Source organism: Semicossyphus pulcher, unplaced genomic scaffold, assembly GCF_022749685.1.
Source record: "Semicossyphus pulcher isolate SPU_LCO1_2020_fin unplaced genomic scaffold, fSemPul1.0.p SCAF_10, whole genome shotgun sequence".
Taxonomy (NCBI): domain Eukaryota; kingdom Metazoa; phylum Chordata; class Actinopteri; order Labriformes; family Labridae; genus Semicossyphus; species Semicossyphus pulcher.
This window is the reverse complement of record NW_027211604.1, coordinates 16688588-16709925: the sequence shown is the minus strand read 5'-3', so window position 1 is coordinate 16709925 and position 21338 is coordinate 16688588. Positions and strand designations below refer to the sequence as shown.

The 21338-nt window shown below is 42.0% G+C and overlaps 1 protein-coding gene across 2 annotated transcripts in view; it reads right to left on the bottom strand.

The window, feature by feature from the left end:
- The window catches only part of cpeb4b (cytoplasmic polyadenylation element binding protein 4b), a 32208-nt gene extending 17961 nt beyond the window's left edge, over positions 1-14247 (bottom strand). For both annotated transcript variants that reach the window (XM_069666012.1, XM_069666021.1), the window contains exons 1-3: positions 13839-14247; positions 11761-12998; positions 517-607 (exon numbers count right to left, since the gene is read on the bottom strand). In XM_069666012.1, the coding sequence (XP_069522113.1) occupies positions 517-607; positions 11761-12951 (1282 nt within the window). In that variant the 5' untranslated portion in view covers positions 12952-12998; positions 13839-14247. The remainder of the gene's footprint in view (positions 1-516; positions 608-11760; positions 12999-13838) is intronic.
- Between the last annotated feature and the right edge of the window lie 7091 nt (positions 14248-21338).

Genomic DNA, 21338 nt, shown 5'->3' with positions numbered 1-21338 from the left:
GACGTCACAAAGTGCAGCGTATAGAAAAAAACACAGTGAAACGTGGCGTTCACAGCAGACTGAGCTGAGAAGCCTGGGGATTACTCCAACATACTTTTACCTACAGATTTGAAACTTCACCCACGTTTAGTCTGGACATCCAACATTGTAACAGTATATACTGTATATGTCTTAAAATGTGAGACAGCATAATACCCCCTCTTTAAAATTATATTTTGAAGCGTTTTTTAAGTGAGGTTACACATACCTTGGATAAATATTAAGGGTAAGCCATGCTCACCCAGCAAACAGTGCACCCAGAGTATTAATAATCCTAATTATGTATGGAAATCTGTTATATCTGTTTTATCTGTTAGTGTGCCAGGTGTGATTATCACTTCTAACCTTTACATCACACGGGTGCTAAAAATACCCACAGAGAATCCCTGCCGTGAACCGACTGTGAAATGAACACGGTTGCAGTTCTAGATGTGCACTTAGTGTTTCATGTTCTTGATTGACAGCTGGCATTTTCACCTTTCAGGGTGTCCTGCTCGGCCCGCATGATGTCGATCAGGGAGCTCTCCAGCGTGTTCATGTTGAAGCTGTCAAATGATCTGGTGCGTTCCTATAAAGAGGAGAAAAAGAGAGAGAAAGAGCAATATTTACTTATTTTTACACTTTCTTTTTGTAAACAGTCTAAATAATAAAGCAATTACATTTATCTACTTCAGTGGACCCAAGCTGGCTAAAGAGCAGTCCTCTGAATTTACACATAAAAATATAGGCTTTGCAATTCTGACTGCTTCACAATCGAAACATTCAAGAGGGTAAACAATTCACAAAAAGGGAGCAGATGCACTGCGCGTTATTTATAAAAGGGTATTCACTCCACTCTTGATTTATCCTGAGCTTATTTCAGAGATAAATACAAAAGAAGTGACAGATCCATTCATTTGCGTCAATAATATATTCTTCTGACTTGCTTTAATAAATACAATACCATGGAATAATGAGGGTTTAAATAGCAGTTTGGCCTTTTTATGTAAGACTGACACTTTTGGCATTGGCCTAAATAGAGGGAGTGAAAAAGCACAACAAATTAGGAGTGAGTGGGCCCTAGTTTCTCATATGGATCACTGGCCTCTCAAGTGATTCACTAATATATTCGGCAAACTGAAGAGGCAGAGATAAAAAGAGGCTGCATCAACCTTATTAAAAAGTTTGTACTTTTTGGGGAAGTGTTTTCTTTCTGCTTGCATTTTCAAGGCCTCCTTTTTTGGTTCGTTAGATACGAAACAGTAGCTCAAAAAACCCTCATCTCTATCACGCAGGTGTGTTGAGTAACACACGGATTATTAAAATACAAACGCTCTGTTGTTTAAATCTTCTTTCTCTTTGATCTCTCTTATTTCTAACCACAGCTCCCCTCTTTTGGTAGCTGTTATTGTTGTTTACCTCGTAGTCATTTCCCGAGTTAGTGAACTGAGTAACTAAGCCGTCAACTCCCTCAGTCAATGAGGCAGCTTAATAGAAGTCAACAGTAAAACGAGCAGTAGAACAAAGTGGGAGTCGAGCTAATTCTTGAGAGACAGCTTTGTCACCTACAAACAAGGAGCATCCTTGGCATACCAACCATACTGGAAATGTCTGTATGCACACACAAACACACACACCCATGCAGTGTGTATACACAAAATATGTGCCCATACACAAACACACACATATTCCAAGTGCCATGCTGATAAGGCTTCTGTTTTGACTCCACCTCAGCCAAATGAAATATGCAGCCTCTGACAACAACTTGGTGACAAACTGATAAACTCCTTTGGCTTCCTTCAATACAAAATAGCAACAATTCATGCAGACAAATCCTAAAGAAAAGAGAAAAAATTGTAGTTCAAATGTACAGCTGTTGCTGAAGGTCATATTATCATGTGATTGGCTTTGTCTCATTCCTTCCTTTTGTTCTTCCCCATCCTTCTCCAACGCATGCCTCCTTAAAAGCAGAAACACCTTAAAAAACTTTTCTATTCCTCTTTTATGCGTCAGAGATCTCACACTGCACAGGGCCGATGACTCGGCACATCATGACTAAAATGTTCAGTCACGATTATTCTTTTCTTAACTGTCTGGTCACGACTGAAATAAACTTTGTTCCTTTCTGCATCATATCTGTTCTATCAACCACTCTGCCTTTTAAAGTACAGGTGTAAAAAACACGAAAGCATCGATTGTAGAAACTATGATCTGTATACTGTCATTTATGTAAACACAGTGATGCTCTTTATATGCAATTATTCGTAAAGCACACTGTTTTAATTTAACACCATAGTATAAATATAAAGCACAATAGAGAGCGGGAGAGCCTGCTGTACTATGCTTGTAAAATGCCAGAATACATCTCTCAAGCTCAGAGATTTATGTCTGCAAATCATCCTCTTAGAGTTGATTGAGCCTGACAGGAAGCTGACAGACCAATCAGGAGGCTGAGTTTTTAGACAATGTGACGGCTCACAGCCTCCTACAACTTACAACCCTTGCAAATAACAAGGTTTCAATATAACAAAAGCGTCACTCTGCAAGGGCATGGTTTTTTTTTTCCTAAACTTGAATTGGAATCTGAATTTGGTGCAATTGAAACGTTTAAAAATCAGAAGCACAGACTAGGTCCTGGCAAATGGGTGTAATGTTAATCCAGTCAGGTGTAGCTACTGTTTACATTCAGGCCTTATTGTTTGTTATAGAGGCTACTTAAATGAATCTGTCTTTGGTCGGTTAGTCGCAGATAAAAAGGCCACAAACTCCATTTAGGAGCTGCATCTTGTCTGTTGTCGGTGCGTCTGTTAGACCTACGTGTTGAGTTACTGGTTGAGCCTTGCCCTTTAATGAAGGTGGCCTTGTGGGTAACATATCATTGCGCTGTAGTGAACCAGATGCTTTCTTGTTGTTAAGATACAGCAGTCAGCAGAAAGTGTCCAGATAAGATGAGGGTCAAGTATAGCGGTTGTGAAGAGGAGTTATATACTGTAGCTGAACTTAGCTAGCTAGTTAGCAGCTAAGGGCCAGGGTAATGCCAACTCAAACTCATGACTGTTGAGGACAGCAGGAGGAGATTTCTTGTTAAAAACCAACACTTAAGCATGTACAGGACAAAATCAGCAAAGAGATAAGAGGTACGGCTTTGGCCACAGGGGGCGCCAAAATCTACATAAACACAAAGTTAGTGGCTCTAAAAAAATATTTTTCAAGTCCTGGACCTGAAACATTTTTCTCTCAAGCCTCAAAAAATAATTAAAAAATTAAATGTGCAACAACTGGTTGATGGGTGCCTGAAAATTATAACTACTTTTCAACAAGTACAATCTACTGTCGGCAGCCCCAAAGCAAACTTAAAGTGAAAAGTGGCAATTGAAAATAACACATGAACATCAAACATTCGGAATAAATGGCACACACGTGTCAAAGTCTGTTCATTAAAATAAGCTGTTAGCAGTAAATGGAAAATCTACAATCATGACATGACATAAAAGTGTTCAATGAGCAGCTTCAAGTCAAATTTGCCTCTGCTTAAAGCTTCAACATCAACACACATGATCAGCTCTGCCCTCGACATGACTGATAACCAACAGGCCTTGCACAAGAAGAATTACCCAACGTGTCTGTCAACCTGCAAATAACCTGTAGTTTCTCTTTGTCTTTTTAACAAATGCATGCAAACCGTTCTCATTTATCCAGCACCCGGGCTACACTCTCCAAATAACAAATACTGCTGGCCAATGAAGAAAAGTCTGAAAGCAGAACCTCCTTAAGAAGAAAAGCTTACAGCATACTGCGTTACACAATGAACTCCAAAGGGGTCAAATGCTAAAGGGTTCAGAAAAACAAACCTGCGTCAGTGAACCATATGATCAAGGGTCGGGCAGGCAGGCAACAACTCACTTTTTCATCTACTGTCTGGTGTCTGCAGTGGCTCCCAAAATTCAATACCTACTTTTATTATCTGATCAGCCAAAGCGCGTGGTTGGATGTCTGCCACGCTGGCTGATGAAACAGCCAAACTTCCCAGCTGTAGCCAAAATTTATAACCAGCATTCTGGCTGGTGTCGATTTCCAACACAGAGCGAATGAGGGAACATACTACAACAGAGATGACATGGGAAGAGGAACACACCCAGTGAAGACTCTCTCCCTCAAAACAAATATCAACACAGGGATGTAGGCCAGACTATGTCGGCTATTTTCTCATATCCGCCTCAGTATCTTATGTGGACTTAGGCTATTGCTTCAGGTTAAATAAACTAAACACTCAAAGACAGGTGAGCGAGATATAAGTGAAGGACTGGTTACTGCAGGCACCATTAGCAAGTCTGTGCTAGCATAGCCAAGCACAAAAACTGAGATAGGTAGCAGCAAGGTGCAGTATTTCAGGGATCTGCTGCATTATTCGATGGCTCTTCTCTCTTTTTGCGCTCTAATAACTTTTATTGGGTGTTCTTTATTGTACCATTTCCTTGCTACAGTTTTATTTCGGCTGCTGTCCTATCGCAGGGTAATCACATCATATTGTTTCAGGAGAATAGGACTTCATTTTGTGGCTGAGATGGACTCGTGTATGGCGGACATGATGACTGGACGGTGCTCTGCAGTTGCTAAGCGTTAGCCTGGAGAGGTGCAGACGATGATTAATCATCAGATTCGTGCTTCCTTCTCTCTCTCAACAACTGGCCAGCTGACCAGCAAAGTACTCATCCCTGACAGATTGCAGGACGTGCACAAATAAACACACACATGCACACGCACGGTTACGGTTGCCTGTCATATACAGGGACAAACACACACACATTTTAGCAGCAAGCAGGACTCACTGAATTTACAGTGTAGTCCATGTCTGTGTATCTATGTTAGCTTGCCCACGCTAACCGAGGGCCAATAGGTATAAACATGGCAGACATGGTTTGACACGCTAATATTTGCAGGCAACAGTGAAATGTAGCTCGGTGCACCTGGATAAATAGCAAAAATATAACAGCCATGACGCAGTGCGTTTAAAGCTAAGAGGATTTAAAAGATGAGACCCACCCCTTTACACCATGACTGTCAGTAAGAAAAAGCCAGCATGACTGACATATTTGCATTAAGCAGCATGGCCTCCACAGAGTCTTGTTGCTATTTTTGACCCTGAATCAACAAATGTGTTCGGAGCTGATGTAAGTGTACTAGGATAATGATGGCAGTGAACGCATCATTACATTTTAAATCATCAGCATGTGCACAGTGGATCGGAGACATTTTGGGAGGCATCAAACCCTAAAATTGCCTTTTTAAATTAAATTAAAAACAGCCTATAATTTTGTTTTTTTCTTTCAAAACTTGTCAATTCAACCAACCAATTCAAAGTAGATAGATTTAGTCCACATACATACATTTGTGTCTTCATACAACATATACTCTCAGGGTTCACACAAACTGCCTCACCTGGATCTAGAATATAGAAGATGCTACTCAATGCTATTTATCTGAACTCTGAGGAAAACTGTATGCTAAAGTTGGTATGCTGTTTTTAATAATTACAGAAACCTAAGGTAAAGTGCAGTCATACCATGCATTGCCTGTGTCATACTGAAAAAGGAAGTGGTCAAACTACAGTGTCCATGATGTGCCAATCCATTTGGGAAGTGTGACCAGCTGATTTACTGAAGAGTTGATCCCATATGCTGGTTCACATAGAAAACTATGGGTGAAAACCACAGACTGTAAAAAAAGATAGACATGACAGCTCCCTTAAAGTGAAGCCAAAACATTTGGAGCGCCCCCTGCTGACTGGCTGCATTATAGGTCATACAGCCCGCCTCCTCTATGTTAACAGATGGGACATGAGTCAAACTATAAAATCAAAATATACACCAAAAATGTTTCTCAAACATGGTATCTGTCATTATAGTTTGTTCTTATCATGCTGATTTAAGTGTTAAGTTTATTTTTAATTAGTTATTTGATGCTGTAAAAAGGATGATTGACAGCTCTGTTGACCAATACGGCAATTGCAGCCGATCTGTTCCGGATTAGCAGAGTAGACTGCTTACACACATCTACCAACACAAGAAGCTGTTCTGCTGTTAAATACGCTGATGTGCGGGGTCCTTGCTGTTTTTTTTCCGGTAATTTAAGTGTGTGTTTTGGTTAGCGGATGTGGCTACAGCGGCTCCACCCGCCAATCTCTACTGCGCAACTCTGGCTCCAAATGATGTCACCATCACAAGATGGCAGCGCCTATCATGGAGGCAATTTTGACTTCAATTTTGTACATTGAGAGCAGATGTGAACGCGTCGTCCATCTATACAGTCATTGGTAAAAACATGTTGTATTGGCCTTAACACAAGCCCGTTCAGCTGGTAAAGTCCAGCATCATTCACATCCTGAGCTGAACACTGTGAATAACTAGCAGAAATGTTTCGCCTTAGTACCACGAACAATTCACTAAAATGAGTTAATTTTGAAGGTCTGAGCTCGTGTTTAGCCAAGGCTAGACAGCCACAACTGTGTATCGGCTTGCTAATTATGCATACCTTCAGTCACCAGCACTGAGCTGTCACACAACAGTGATGAATGACGTTATTGGGCATCCATACAACCCTAACTAAGCATTCACAAAATCGAACCTTTTAAAGCTGCATCTGATTAACTGGCAAGTGAAAAAAGCTGGAAAAATAACAAAATGGCCCAGATTTCTTGCTATGTTAGTTCTCCTTCCTAAATAGGGTTCAATCATATGCACCACAAAGCAGATAGGGCAGCCGCCATCAGATTCTGATGACGTGCAGGGATGTAAAGAATGATTAAATACAGCATGCTGCGGGTGATTAATTCAACCATTAATCTTCCATGTCACCTGCCTGTTAATGAAAAATGGAAGCAGACAGACGGTGAAGGAGGACTGGGGAAAGCAACAGGGTAAGGAACATAAAGATATATGGATGCAGTATGCATTTTTACAGGAGAGACTATTTCACATACAACTCACATTCAGCAGTGGGAAGGGTGCAGTTTTTCCCCTTATTTTTTGTGCTTCTAATCACACGAGTGAGACAACAGGGAGAGAGAGGAAGCCCAAAGCAAGGAAGGGAAGGGGAAAATGGCAGATGAAAGAAAGGGGATGATGGAGAGTGGGAAAGCGAGTAGTGAGGTAAGGCCAAGTCAAGAGAGAAGAAAGGAGGGCAGGAAAGGGAAGCAGGTTGAGCTTTTGATGCTAGCGATTATGTTTCTTCCTGGTCAAAGTATTTCAAAGGCCTGCTATGACATTAAATACCCCCAACTGTCAAAAACAACCTATAACCCAGTGTTGGCTCAATGGCTGAATAGTGTGTGTGTGTGTATGTGTGAATTTGGGGTGTAACAGGAAAGTGGTTCCGGCAGTATTTGCAGTGCTTGGGGATTAGACCTTTATTGTATGCAATGAGCTGGGCTAAATACAATATGACACTTCCACATAGACTCTGCTTTGTCTTCTTCCTTTGTTAAGACACATGTGCAAAAGACATAGGCCAGGGACTAATTAGGGCTCATGGGTATGTGCACATACACACGCATGCACACAAGCTCTCTTTCTTCCTGTTTCAGAGCTTCTGTCAAGGGTGTGAGAAGGGCACAATGAGGCTGTATGAGCAGCAGAGTTATGTGCTTGCCAGCACCACTCAGTCCGCTCATTAGTCTAAAAAACATTTCTCTCATTTAACACCAAAGTCACAAGGACCAGAGGTAATTGCTTAAACCCCGGGCTTCTACAGCTTAATGGCTGAGAGTTTGTTTGTAGACGTACAGGCGTCTAAGAGAATATGAATATATGAATGCACAAATCATGAACATGAGGAGGAAACTTACCCAAAAAGAATGAAGCTTCTTCCTTTAAAGAGAAACTTTCAGCCTCGACATGATTCTTTCCTCATCATGGAAGTCTCATGTCAACAATACTGCACGAGTTCTGTAGTTTAAAAACTAATGCAGCTGAGCTGTGGCCGACAGGTGCTTAACATTTGATTCTACTACATGCCTGAAGACTTACTTTAACAACGTACCTTCATATAACAGCACTTAACAATGCTGCAGCTACACAAACAGTAAGGAGGGAGCTGTAACCAACAGTTACCCAAGTAGCTTACTGAGACAATATCCTGTCCTGGCTCACTTGCCCTCAGGCCCTCCAGGCTGCCGGCCAAATTTACCAATCCGAATCAGCCCAGTACACCTGACACAGCAGCAGGTGAGGAATGACGGAACAAGGAAAAGAGAAAACTTGTGGGGGTTTTCTTCAGATGCATAGATTTCCTCCCACAGTCCAAAGACATGCAGGTTTGGCTACAAACTGTGTGTAGGTGTAAATGTGAGCATAAATGGCTGTCTTTGGAGGTGTCAGCCCTGTGGTTGGCTGGCGACCTGTCTAGGGTGTACCCCACCTTAGTGTCCCCTGCTGACCGATTTCAAGCTGGGATTGGCTTGATTCCTGCTGCAACCTCTCAGGGGTAAGTGGGTGTAGCTAATGGACGGATGGATGGGTAAATGAAAAGTAGGAGGCAAGTAAAGGGAAGCTTTAATGGCATTTAAAAAGAACAGATTTCTGGTTTGGAGCTAGCTTACTAGCTAACCAGGGTATTAGCCGTTAGCAGGAGTGTGCCTGGCCTGGAGCCCACCCAAAATACTAAAGCTGCTCTAACACAACCCTGCCTGCGCACTGTGCTGTACACAATTTAGGATAAATTATCCTCACTCCTAAATCTACACTTTTGCTTGACTAAACCAATAACAGTTCTAGACAAATAGCTGTAACTACCTGACTAGTGGCATGTCCTATTTTAATATGCGTTCCTGCTGAACAGAAGCTAATTGCAAGTTTTATGTTACTTTAGTGGAGCCAGCTATCAGCTGTGCTCCCTTAAAGTTTTGTGTTACAATCACATTTAATCCAAAAGTGAACAAAGAAACTCAAACTAGATTACACACAGGCAGAACAATCGGAATTGTAAAACTAAAGCGACCTATGCTTGTGTTGTGTCAGTGCTAAAATGAGAAACTATGTGAGGCAGTTGGAGAAGGCTTATAGTGAAACATGGTGACAACAGTTCCTCATGGGGTCCCTGTAGTTCAGAGTTACAGAGCTATTTCAATTACCAAAGCTGGGGGGGCCTTGTGTAAGGCAACATGTGTCATCAGTCATCTGAATGGTGCATGATGTCGACGAGTGCTACTTTGAGTGCCAATTTTGAGAAGCGAAACAAGTTATGGGTGTTTGATTAGAGTAAATATTCACAACACAATAAGAGTTAATGAAAAGACACTACTGGTCTGAAGGCCGACTGGTATTAAAGCCTGAATCACACTGAGGACGCCTATGTCAGATAAACTTGACACTTGGGTTTCCTGTGTAATCATTTAACTTCTCGGCTTATCTTTATTGGCAGCTTCAACACTGCAACATGACAACACTATTTTATAGGGTGGAAAAAAACCTTTGGCGTATGGTTCATAAAGACACATGAGCCGTCCATCATGATGATATACAGCTCGTATTTTCTTTCACAAGCAGGAAACAAGCACCTTAGTGAGACCAAACCCTACTTTCCAAAGGATGTGTGGTTGCTTTGTACAACATGAGGCGATATTTGGAAATGCATTAATCCAGGCGTCCGTGGATCATGTGAACACTGGCAAAACAATGCCCTTATAGACACACACAGTGAAGCACAAACAAGTCTGATTTAGTTCAAAATAAACATAACAAATGTAACACTGAAGCTTTATTACAAGGTAAAGGAGCAGGTCGAGAACAGAAAGACAGCAAATAATGTCACAGTAAATTTCTACTTTGAATTGGGGAGCTGTTTTATATCACCTCAATCACCTATCAATTATGTCTTCATTATTAACAGCCAATTTTATTACTCTTCTAATCTACACCTATAAAATAGTTTCCTTCTATTTGTTAATGGATTACACTTAGATAACCAGTCACACACACACATCACTCACAGGAGGACAATGCTACTTTAGCTGATCTTATTCAACCACAGGGAAGAGCAGCATACTGCTCCTACATTAAAGCTATCTTTAGCTTACATCTTTGGTGAATCAGTTAAAGACAGCTCCGCTAACGGAGCTAGGTGCTAGTTTCATCTGTACCTTTTGAAATGTAGCATTTACAACATTTGATTGTTGCTTAATACGTTCTGAATCTTTACTAAATAAGCAGCTCTGGGGAGTTGATTTGAACACAATATGACTCCACAATATTAACAAGGATTAGGCCCTAATGATTGAGAACCGGACAGATTTGAACCTGACCCCATGACTACCAACTGTTAGCTAATGGTAAATAGCTTCTCAGAGGTAAGCTTTACTACTTATACAGCAAAAAAAAAAAACCCAAGACATGTCAGGACATGTTAGTACAGCGTCCTTACTGTTTGGCCTTTTGTGCACTGTGAGTCATTAATTCATATGAAGGTCACAGCAAGAAATACCTTCTAAATTTTAACTTGTGTTTGTGTTTGGAGGAATTAAATTAATTCCTGAAGAAAACGTTTTAGACTTTCTCCATTCTCTATGGTGGTCTCTAAGACCAATTACTAAAACTGTTCAGCTATTGACAGACAGCTAAAACAGCAAAGGCAAGCAATCATTCAGACAATTTATAATGCCTCCATCCAAGATAACATGATCCCCGATGGCAACCAAGTACTTAGGATTGACCAGAAGTGAATTTGACACTGCAAAGGCAACCTTGTCTAAAGGTAAGAGGGCAGAGGACATGTAGAGCACTTAAAGAAACCTTTCATCAGGTCATCAGGCCGGGCAGAGCCTATAGCAGCCATCCTCTTTACAGCCCCTCCTCCTTGTAACAGCCGACGCAATCAATCATGAAATAGATCAATAAAATGAATTTATCTCTGTGCTCCCTTTACACTCTCCATCAATCCTCTCAGCTGTTTTCTACATGTGATAACACAATTATTTGAATCATCTTCATTTCAAGTGGACCCGACTATGAAAATTACACAATGAATAGGCTGGCATTTTGAAAACCAGTTGCTAGGCTATGGCAGCCACGACCTGGGTGATAAATAAAGCAGTAATCCTGAAAAATCATTAGGCATTAGGCTCGGGCCATCAATCCACAGTATTACCTCCACTGTTTTGGTTTTTTTTGCTTCCGGCCAGTATGAAATAAATCCCACCATGATTCCTTTTTTACAGGTTTATCTAGATCTTTCGTCACATCTTAGTCTTTGTCAGTCTTCATCCATTCCCATGCCGTCGCAGCCGTTCGCCTTTTTTCACCATTTCTAAGCTCCCTTTCCCATTTCCATATCCTTCTCCCCATCTTTTTTCTCTCCATCCATGATGCCTACCCCACTCCCCGCACCCCCGGTTTGTATATGTGGCACACACCACTGCAGTGACAGAGCCACATTAGTCATCATCAGGGACGTACAGCTGTGGAAGTACTGAGCCCAAGGACTGATTTCTAAGCTAACACGGTAAGAAATGCATCATGTAAATCCTTGCCCTTCCCCCCACTTCTAAAAATAGAAGCGATACCACATACTGTAATAAAATTAACAGCTCAAATAAATGACATCCTGATGTTGAATCATTCTGGCAGCAAGCGGACACTGCCGAACAATATCACAAAAGCATGGACACAGAGTGCACACAAAAAAAAGAACAATATATTGGTTATTGTAATGAATAAGGTGCCAGAATTATTGCATCACAGGTAGACTTACCTGAAAGGGGAAGATGTTATCACTACGTCCAACTCCATCATCCATCCAGGACTTGGGGTTGAAGCCTGCGGGACTATTTCGAGGGTACTTCTGGGACGCCACGTGGTTGTTGGGGAAGGTCTTCTTCAGGGGAGAGATAGAGTTGATGGGGGTCATCCCACCGTTCAGCCCTCTGCGATAATCTCTGCCTTGAGATCCTCCCCAGCCGCCGCCACCACTGCCGTAGCCTCCTCCGGGACTCCAGGAGGTGGAGGAGCCGGGGGAGGGAGAGGGGCTCTGGTAGCTGGCCGGACCCCAGGGGGACGGGGGCTTGTTCAGGCTGTTGGACAAATGCGGCAACTGGCTGAAAGCAGGATTCCTGTGCGGAAAGGGCGGTGGAGGGTGTGGGGAGGCAGGGGAGCGCCGATGCTGCTGGTGTTGGTTGTGGGGGTGTTGGAAGTGGGGGTGTGGTGGGGGAGCTGGGTGGTGTTGGGATAAGGCTGCCGCCGGTCCAATCTGGGGGGAGAAGTTCCCACCAAATCCTGGACTTACATGGTGTGAGAAGTTCTGGAACAGCAGGGGCCCATTGTTGGCAGAGGCCGGGTTGAAGAAACTGACGTCCTCATTGATGATGGTTGATGGCGCCGGTGGGATGGCAGCTGACCAGTTGTTGAAGCCAGTAAGGGATGATGAGGTCGTACTGGACTGGACTGGACCAGTTCCTCCAAGACCAGATGTCTCCTGGTAATCAAAGCCCGTCAGGACAGGAGACTCAAGACGTAGCTGCTTCTCCTTTCCATTACTCCCTTCAGACACGCCGCTGTCTGTCTTGACTTCCTCTGACCGGGCTTTTTCCAGTTCTGAAATGATCCCACCACCACCTCCACCCTCCTGGTGACTCCCAGGGGACAACTGCTGTTGCTTTTCTTGCGTTTCTTGCATTTCCTGTTGCTGCTGTGCTTTGGGCTTCTCTGGGCCCCCCAGGATTTCGTCTTGCACGCTGTTGTGGGTGGCAGAGGCGGGGAAGAGCCAGGGAGAGCCTCCCGTGGTGCCATTCCCTGCGGCTGTGGTGCTGTTTATGAAAGCAGCAGGGCTCTGCGACACATTCTGGTGGTGGTGTGGGGGCTGCAGATGCGGGTGGATTCGGACCGGGAATGCAGACTTGTTGCCAGTGTTGTTTTGAACTAGGACTCCGAACCCGTAATCCCCCATTTGTTTTCTCCCCCCACACACAAATGCTATCCCGTGATCGTTTGGTCCTATTGAGAGAAGAGCACACAGGATGGCATGCACTGAGTTAGCAGTCAGCCCCTCTTGTTCAACCATAGATCAAGGGATTTAGAAACAGCTAGGTGATGGCCATTGATATATTCTAGTGACATACAGAGGGTTTTTTTCTATGAGGTCTGCTTTACTCCCTCAGAGAATTCCTAGACATAGGATTATCACACAAAATTGTCATGAATGAGCTCCTTCTTGCACTGAACAATCTGCCCTTATCACTCTGGGCAGTTGAAAAAAAGCCAACCAGTTAACGTTACATCTTTAGCTAATTATAACCCCGTGACGTTGCCAGCTTGTAAAGCTACAGCTGAGCTGCTGGCAGCCACCAATATAGCTGAAAATACTGCTGTGTCGAGCATTCTCCATTTGAAGACGTTTTCCTCACGCAAACCAACTGACAGACAATTAACTACCCGCATTACAGCCTCACAGAGAAGAGAGCAGTGCTACATATTTAAGAATGTCAAAAATATTAACAATTAACCGACATAACGTTCAGAGGAAAACACCTCGACCTTGTTTGACAGCTGTCAGGAGTCTATAGAGTCCAACCTCAAAATGTATCAGATTAAAGTCAAACACCTATGTACTTGGACCGAAATGCACCCGATGAATAATATAAAATCTAAATGTTCGTTAATATATTTGTACTTTTGAGGAAACAGTCGACAGGCACGCGCTTTAAATCAACAAGACGTGTTAGCCGGCCAGCTAACATTTCAACCGTTGCTAACTAGCTAGCGAGCTATTAACCGTTAGCACAAATGCTAGCTAGCTGGACAGACAGAAAACAGGCGAATGAATTTTCTAATCACCTTCTGATCACCACCTTCGACCTCGGCGATGTCTTTGTCGAGATCCTTCCCTCGGGTTGACAAAAAGATGGTGTCCTTGAAAAAAGTCAGGCAAAGCTTTTCAGAGAGGATTTAATAGCTGACTCGTACAGTGCAGTCGGTCAGCTCTTTTTTTTCTCCCTTCTCCTGACGTGTCCTGCCTGCTCAATGACACAGCTCTCTATCTGCTGCCTTTAATCTGGACTGTGTGATCAAAGAGCTTTGTTAACGTGGCAATGTGTTAGATATATTCGGCCGCGTTTCTTTTACTAGCCCTATTCGATCGGTTTCATTGTTCGTTTGATTTCAGTATATTTTCTCGCTAACTGTCTTTCCTACAGAGCCAGCCGATTCCTGTGTATGCTTCTTGGCTGCCCCTCTCTCCTGGAACCGACCGTGGCCGAATGACAGCGAGAGATCAGCCGAGACACACTTCCGCTTCTAGCACCGCCCTCTCCTCGATGACCACGCCCCCGCAGAGCCACACCTCGATAGGCGATTGGCCGGACGACCGGCAGGATCGCCCCATTTCTACAACACTTAGCGTACATTCACCAATAACACAACCATGTCATCCCTGAGTACTGCCCACTGAGGTCAGTAATGATGAAAAAATCCTCCCAGCACGGTCCTGTCCTTTCACGATGCAGCCGGTATCAGGTCGTGAGAAAACTGAGATACCCAACCCCCCCTCGAACGGATAGCAATGCCTCAGAAAAAGAGCATCCTTGGCTCAAGCAATTGGATCTCATGCTCCTTCATTGGAAATGTAGAAATGACACAGAAATGGTATCACTTCAGTTGATGTTTTTGTTTTGTGTTTAATTGCATCTCTTTTTCTAGGTTATTCTTGTTTTAAATTATATAAATTCAACATGCCATAAATTATACTTTTTGCGAACACTGTCATAGGGTGTTAATTACATTATATTTTTTTACACTGAGACTATAAGTGGTTGGTACTGAACAGTACCATGTTCAATGTGAAGAAAAACATTTTAACACAATGGAGTCCTGGACAGTACATTTTAATTAATTATGCATAAAAATAAATTCACACATTTCCTAAACTGTCAACAAAAACAAAACATTTAAGCCTTTTAAAAATAGTTGGTTGGCAAGTGTGTTACTGGATTTCAATGAATCGAATCAGGTTGATTACTAAGTAGGTTTACATATAAAAAAGCAGTATCTCCAGGGCAATTTTTCTCTAAACAGCCAAAAAAGCCTTCACTTAAATGTATATACCACATTGTCATACATTCCCTTACAAAATATACACACTTATATCAATTTGTCAGTTATATTTGACATACAAAATATCTGGTTTGTTTAATTCATACAAAAAACAAAGTATAAAAATGACAATTAGGGGTTTTGTGGGGAGTTGTTTGTTGGATTATCTCTTGTAGTCACTTCCTGGAGAACTGTCTGCCTGTTTCTTCCTGCTTCTAGCCTTCCTGCTAAGCTAACTAATTCAATGCAAAAATATATATTTCTGTATTTAACTTTTCCTTTAAATTACTCCCTTCTTGTTTTTAAAAAACTACAAGCAATGCAACATTTCCCTGCACGCAGTTTTCTCTCTGATGTAATAGTTTTAATCCTATAATCTCTCCCTGTTTCTGAACAGTGTGTCACACTGTTTTCAGCCCATTAAAGAGATGTGTCTGCTTCTCTCTACTCCAGATGTCTAACCAGCCAACCCTTTTTCCTTCACCCACCCACACCATTCCCCCTGTCTCTTTATCTCTGTCCTCCTCTGTGTCCTTCTCTCCTGTACGGTCATTATCACCTCGAGGTCATCAAACAGCTTTGACTCCGTCTCTCTCACCAACCCTCAACTGGCAGCGTTACATGCAGCCGCAAATGGCTATCTAATAAATCTGTCACTTCAGGTCCAGCTGGGAGAGAGTGATAAATTAGGGAATGTGTGGTGTTCTGCATTATTAGGAGCATGCAGAAAGGAGGAGTAGGCAGGCAGGTATTGGCTGGGTTAGGAGGTGGCCGGCTTAAAGTAATCCGATTTAAAAATAAAGATTACAGATGTCTGATAGTAACACTATTCACATTCAGCTAGCAAAATGGAGCGAGGTGTCCAAATATCCTCACATGCACGATAATTTTCCTAAACTCGTGTGTGTCCTTTCCTGTCTCAGACCTCATATCTTATCTTAACTAAGGAACCGAACAGTAAACTTGATTCTTCAATCGATAATGGTCTTGTCATGCCTGTATCTGTGTTTAAAAAGAACACAAGGCTGCCTGTGTACTTGACAATGGCTCTTACTTTACATGCTACTAGTGAGCTAGCTTGCTAAAATGGACAAGATAAAGACAGCATTAATTTAAACCTACTGTGTGGAGGTTTTATCTAGTTATGAAACAGACTGACATTAATACTAATGCGTCTATATGACCCACAAAACCAGACTATCAGGAAGAAGAATGATTATATCTATAGTTATATTTTATGCCTGTTAGCGCTGCCACCATGGTTGGTGTCGATTGACAGCACCGGAAGTGGCATGGTTTACATTTTTGGTCAGAAAACTCTACTTACATGTACATGATCAGCAAAGACATAAGACTTACCGCTTTGAAGATCAACACAATCCCAAAGTTCCTCACAGTAGCTTTAAACTTCGATGAGTTTGAGGCATTTATCGCGGAGGAGATACATGTAGGAGAGCTGGGAGTAGGACATTGACCAATTGAAGATTAATTGATATGCTTCCTGGTCCAGGACATTTAAAGCATCATCATCTGGTGTTAAGTGGCCTTTTGATAGCCCTTTACACACATGCACTCTGCAACTGGCGAACAATTTCGGCGTCAGCCCTCACAGCCAGAAGCTCCCATATATCTCTATCTCTCCAGTTAGCAGACATCTTTGCTATTGTCGTCTTGTAAATGATCAATCATTCTGTTATGTGCTGCTCTTCTGTTTTCGCACTGGCTCGCTTACGGTGTATGTTCCTATAATAAGTATTACCTGCTGCGTTCATACATTGGCTCACCCCGACTTCTTGCGGACATTTTTACCAGGAGGCTGGCAGGAAAAAGTTTGAATAATGTCGGGGTGAAAACTTTGTCCGTTGTATTCACATGTGCAGCCCACCCAGATAATGTTGGGAAATATTGGGGCTTATCATAATATTTCAATGTTAATGTTCACATTGCCATACGGACCTTATTTTAAAATTAAGGACAGAATCTATTCCAACTTAACTTAGTATAACCTAACTTAATATTCCTGTCTTTGGAAATGCTTCAGTAGGGATGAGATCGGTTTTTCCTAAAGAGATTTATGAAACATGTTTTTTTAGTCTTGCAATTCTAAATGTTATCGTAATCTGAGATAATTTAGGATTTCAGGAGGCTGTCATACAAGGCCGTGGTCCCTAAAGAGACTTTTTTTTTAACATTTTATTGAGGCAGTTCCCTTAACTACAGAAATACGATACGATACGATACGATACGATACGGTACGACCCGATATGATACGACACGACACGACACGACACGACACAACACGACACGACAGGATATGATACATTACGATGCACAATGCAGTACCTTACGGTACAGTATGATGCGAAACATTACGCAGCCCAAGATAACAATAATATCACGATACGGTGACTCTGTGATATTGTTGATTTGTCAGATCATATAATGATGCATCACGATATCTGATTAACTTATTTTTCGGCCAGTTCATTTCCGTTACGTCCCTCATTCATGTCATAAGTGCCACCGCGAGGAGTCATGAGGTATTGGAGCTGTGAGTCAAAATCACAGGGAAATCTATTTAGAGCGGCAGATAAATTCAATATTTGTCAGCCTATGGATAATCGTATTTAACAAGTCAGGGCGACGATATATTGCCATATTGATATTTGGTTCTACCCTTATTAGGAAGCCTGTTTATTTTATAGTAGATTGATCACATTTAATAATGGACCAGCACCAGCCCAAAGCTCTATCACTTCCACATGAAATAAAAGACCCCCAGATAGATTCGTCAGTTCCCTTTAAATGTATTATGAGGCACTTGTCCTTAATGTTCTTCATCTAATGATATTAGAGAATTTAGAGAGCAAAATATTCTGCCCTCTTTTTCTTTTCTGGAATAATACAACTGGTCTTTTGATTGTCTAATGATAATGATGTAATAATGTAGCAGCTATCTTCCAATTACCTGCACTGCTTTAGGTGCAGCATCTCTTTTAACACCTGCTCCAGCCTGTATTATATTTTGTTATCTGAATTTGTGACCTCCATTTCCTCTCCTCATTCTGTAATATCCAAACAAACATGCTCGAGTGAAATTTTAACCCTACACTGGAGGATAAGACTGAGCAGGAGGATGAGGTGATGTTTGATCGTCCTATCTGTGCTCCAGCTTTACAGTCTGTCAGAGTCTTCCTCTCACAGCGGGGTGGATGATCAGGCAGAGTGCTCGGTACATAAATGGATTTCTAGGACAGAATAACCGGTCTTACTGGCCTTAGCAGACAACACCCTCTTCTCCTTCTGCTCCTCTCTGTCTGCCTTTCACTCTCTGCTGTCACACACATATACAGGGAGGGGAAATGGCATACTGTATTTATTAAATTATGTATGGACTCTATATGTCCACAGTTTCAGCCATAAATGTTCAAAGCTAGCAAGATGTGTAATTCGGCTACAGTAAGAGATAGCCAGTTCAGCCATGTGTTCTCTCTGGCCATGGTTGTGTGTGTGTGTGTGTGTGTGTGTGTGTGTGTGTGTGTGTGTGCTATCCAAGACTGGATAGGTGCTATGAATAAAACATTGAATCCATTAAAAAATTAATCGCCTTTTTACCTTAGGCATAATTATGGTGCGATTCCTCACAGAGTGCGTGTGTGTGTGAGTGTGTAATTGTACACACGCTAAGTCCAGATATAAATCCACAGCTGATTGTTTATATCTTAAAGTTTCAATATAAACCTGTGCTGCTCTGAGAGAACTCTGCAGCCTTCTTATTTCAACGGTTAAACCAAGCAATGCATTGTGATCCCTCTGAAAACATGGCTGATTTCCAAGTGGACATTTGGGGAGTAGAAGGTTTTGACCTAAGTGCAATTGTGTTTGTATAAATTATGGAGATGTTTTCATGTCTGGTTTCACAGAGGAAGACGGACAGTTTTGAAGGATGTAATGAAGCCTCATGGCGTGCTGTTGTAGGGTTGTGTTTGCATCCTATGAAATATTCAGGGGGTGGACGTGTTGCTAACAAAACGGTGAGGAGGCACTCTTGGTGGCGTTGTGACTCAACAACGACTTCTGGGTACAGGGTGGAGTTGGGGGGTAGAGGGTGGTTGAATTTAATGATGCAAAGTGCAAATCTGAGAAGGATAAAATAAATTGAGCAACATCAGTCCCTCCAGGGATATGAAGACTTCTTTTCAGAATAGCTGTGACCTCAAATGCCAGATATTGCGGCACCTTTTTCTAAAAATTGCAATACGAGTTCCAATGTTTTTAGGCATTTTTTTCAATACTATTGCTGGAGCTTATAAATATTGCAAAAATAATTACACTGTGGTGAGTGACCTGACCAAAAAATGGTCTGGAACACAAAAGTTCTAATAAAATATGCTTTATTTGTAGACCAAGACATGGACGTGGGAGGTATTCCTCAAAGCACCAAAGAAATGTTTAACCTTTAATTCAGTCAAAAAAGCAAAAGCAAAATTATAAGTGTTCCAGAGATATTAAAGATACAGTAAACAACAAATGTGTCGTGGTATACAAAATTGCCAAAATAAAGGGGTAATCTTGAAGATCTTAGTTTCGTTGTCTTTGGCGGCACCTATAGCGATAAACGGTAATTGTGGGAGCACACTTCCCAGATATCCAGACAGTGTTGCATGTGTGACGTCCACGGTTGCCTCCAGTTGTAACTCTTGATTTTCCTCGCTGACGGTCGCTTTCCTTTTTAGACTGTTTGTCTTCATCTGAGCGTCGAATTTGCGTCTTTTTCTTTGGATTTTCATTTATTTTTGAAGTTGTATCTGTAGTCATCCATCTTTTCTTTGTTTGTTCAGCCATAGTAGATTACTGTTTACTCGCAACGCTTGCAGAGACCGGAAAAGCAGCCGCTTAGCTCCGCCTACCCTCTCTGGCAGACGAACCACTGCTGGGTGATGGAAAACACGTCACTAACTGGGCGCCACTTGTGATTTGCAGTATTATGGACACCCAGTCTGTAATACTGCAAATGCAAAGGCTTTCATCAGTGGGCCATAGGCTCAATCCCCATTGTGTTACCTCATTCTGCAATAGATAGTGACTTAACAGAAAATTCATTTAAATTCAAATCTTTGAGATTATTACTTTAATTAACAAGGAAGTGAATCTGGTGACATGTTGACGTGCCCGGGGGAAAAAAGGTCATTGGTCAAACTGCAGGAAAGAATGCACAGGGATTGGTTGATTTTGCATTAATTGTTGCAATGGCGACATCGCGACTCCATGGAGGGACTGGACTATGTACGTGTCTAAGGCCTCCTATCTATATGAAAGGTTTTGTATTTGATATGCATTAAAAAACACTGAAGACAATCTAGTTTTAAAGGCGTATGAAAAGAATTGTAGTTGCTTTGTTTTCATTTTGAACACAATCATTTACAATCTTTACATACAAAGAACACTTGATAGATGTGACAGAGCCTCAGTCAGTTTTCCAGTTACATTTCTTATATCAGAGAGAAATTCTCTCCCCTGTGTTTTTTTTTCTTCTTCTGACAGCCTGACACATTTCACATCCTTCATCCTTCCAGTGTGTTTGGCCCTGTTGGTCTCTCCCCGGGGACTCTGCACTAATTAAGCCAAAGAGGTCTCTGTCGGGCAGCGGGCCTGTATGACTGTTTGAGACAGACACATGGACTGAGTGTGTGTGTGTGTGTGTGTGTGTGTGTGTGTGTGTGTGTGTGTGTGTGTGTGTGTTCATGTGTGTGTGTGGCACAAAGGCCAGGCTGATTCCTTGACTCCACTGGGTACAGCAGGGATAATAAATTACAACAGAGCAGCAGCTGGGGGTCTGTGATGTGAGTGTCAATATGTTGGGTGGAGGGTTGGTGGGGGTTTTGCATACAATGGATTGAGCAAATTTGGATTTAAGTGAGTTAACACACATTTCAACATTTTGCTCTTAATCAAGAATGTAAAATCAGATATTGGCTAATTTTAAGTCCTCAATTCTGTCTGATGATGGTGTAACTTCCCTTATTAAATAAAAATACTATATAAAATACCGGTGGATTTTCCTTGTGGTAAGCAGATTTGAACTGCACACTAACACAAAAAAGTTTCACAAGGAACTCTATAAAAGTAGGTTTTATCCTCTCCACAAACAGCAACTGAAAACAGTATCTTGATTTAGCCAACATGTTTCTGGTCTCGCCCTGAAGAGGGGGGGATTGAGACAACGATGTACAACATAATTGTGTT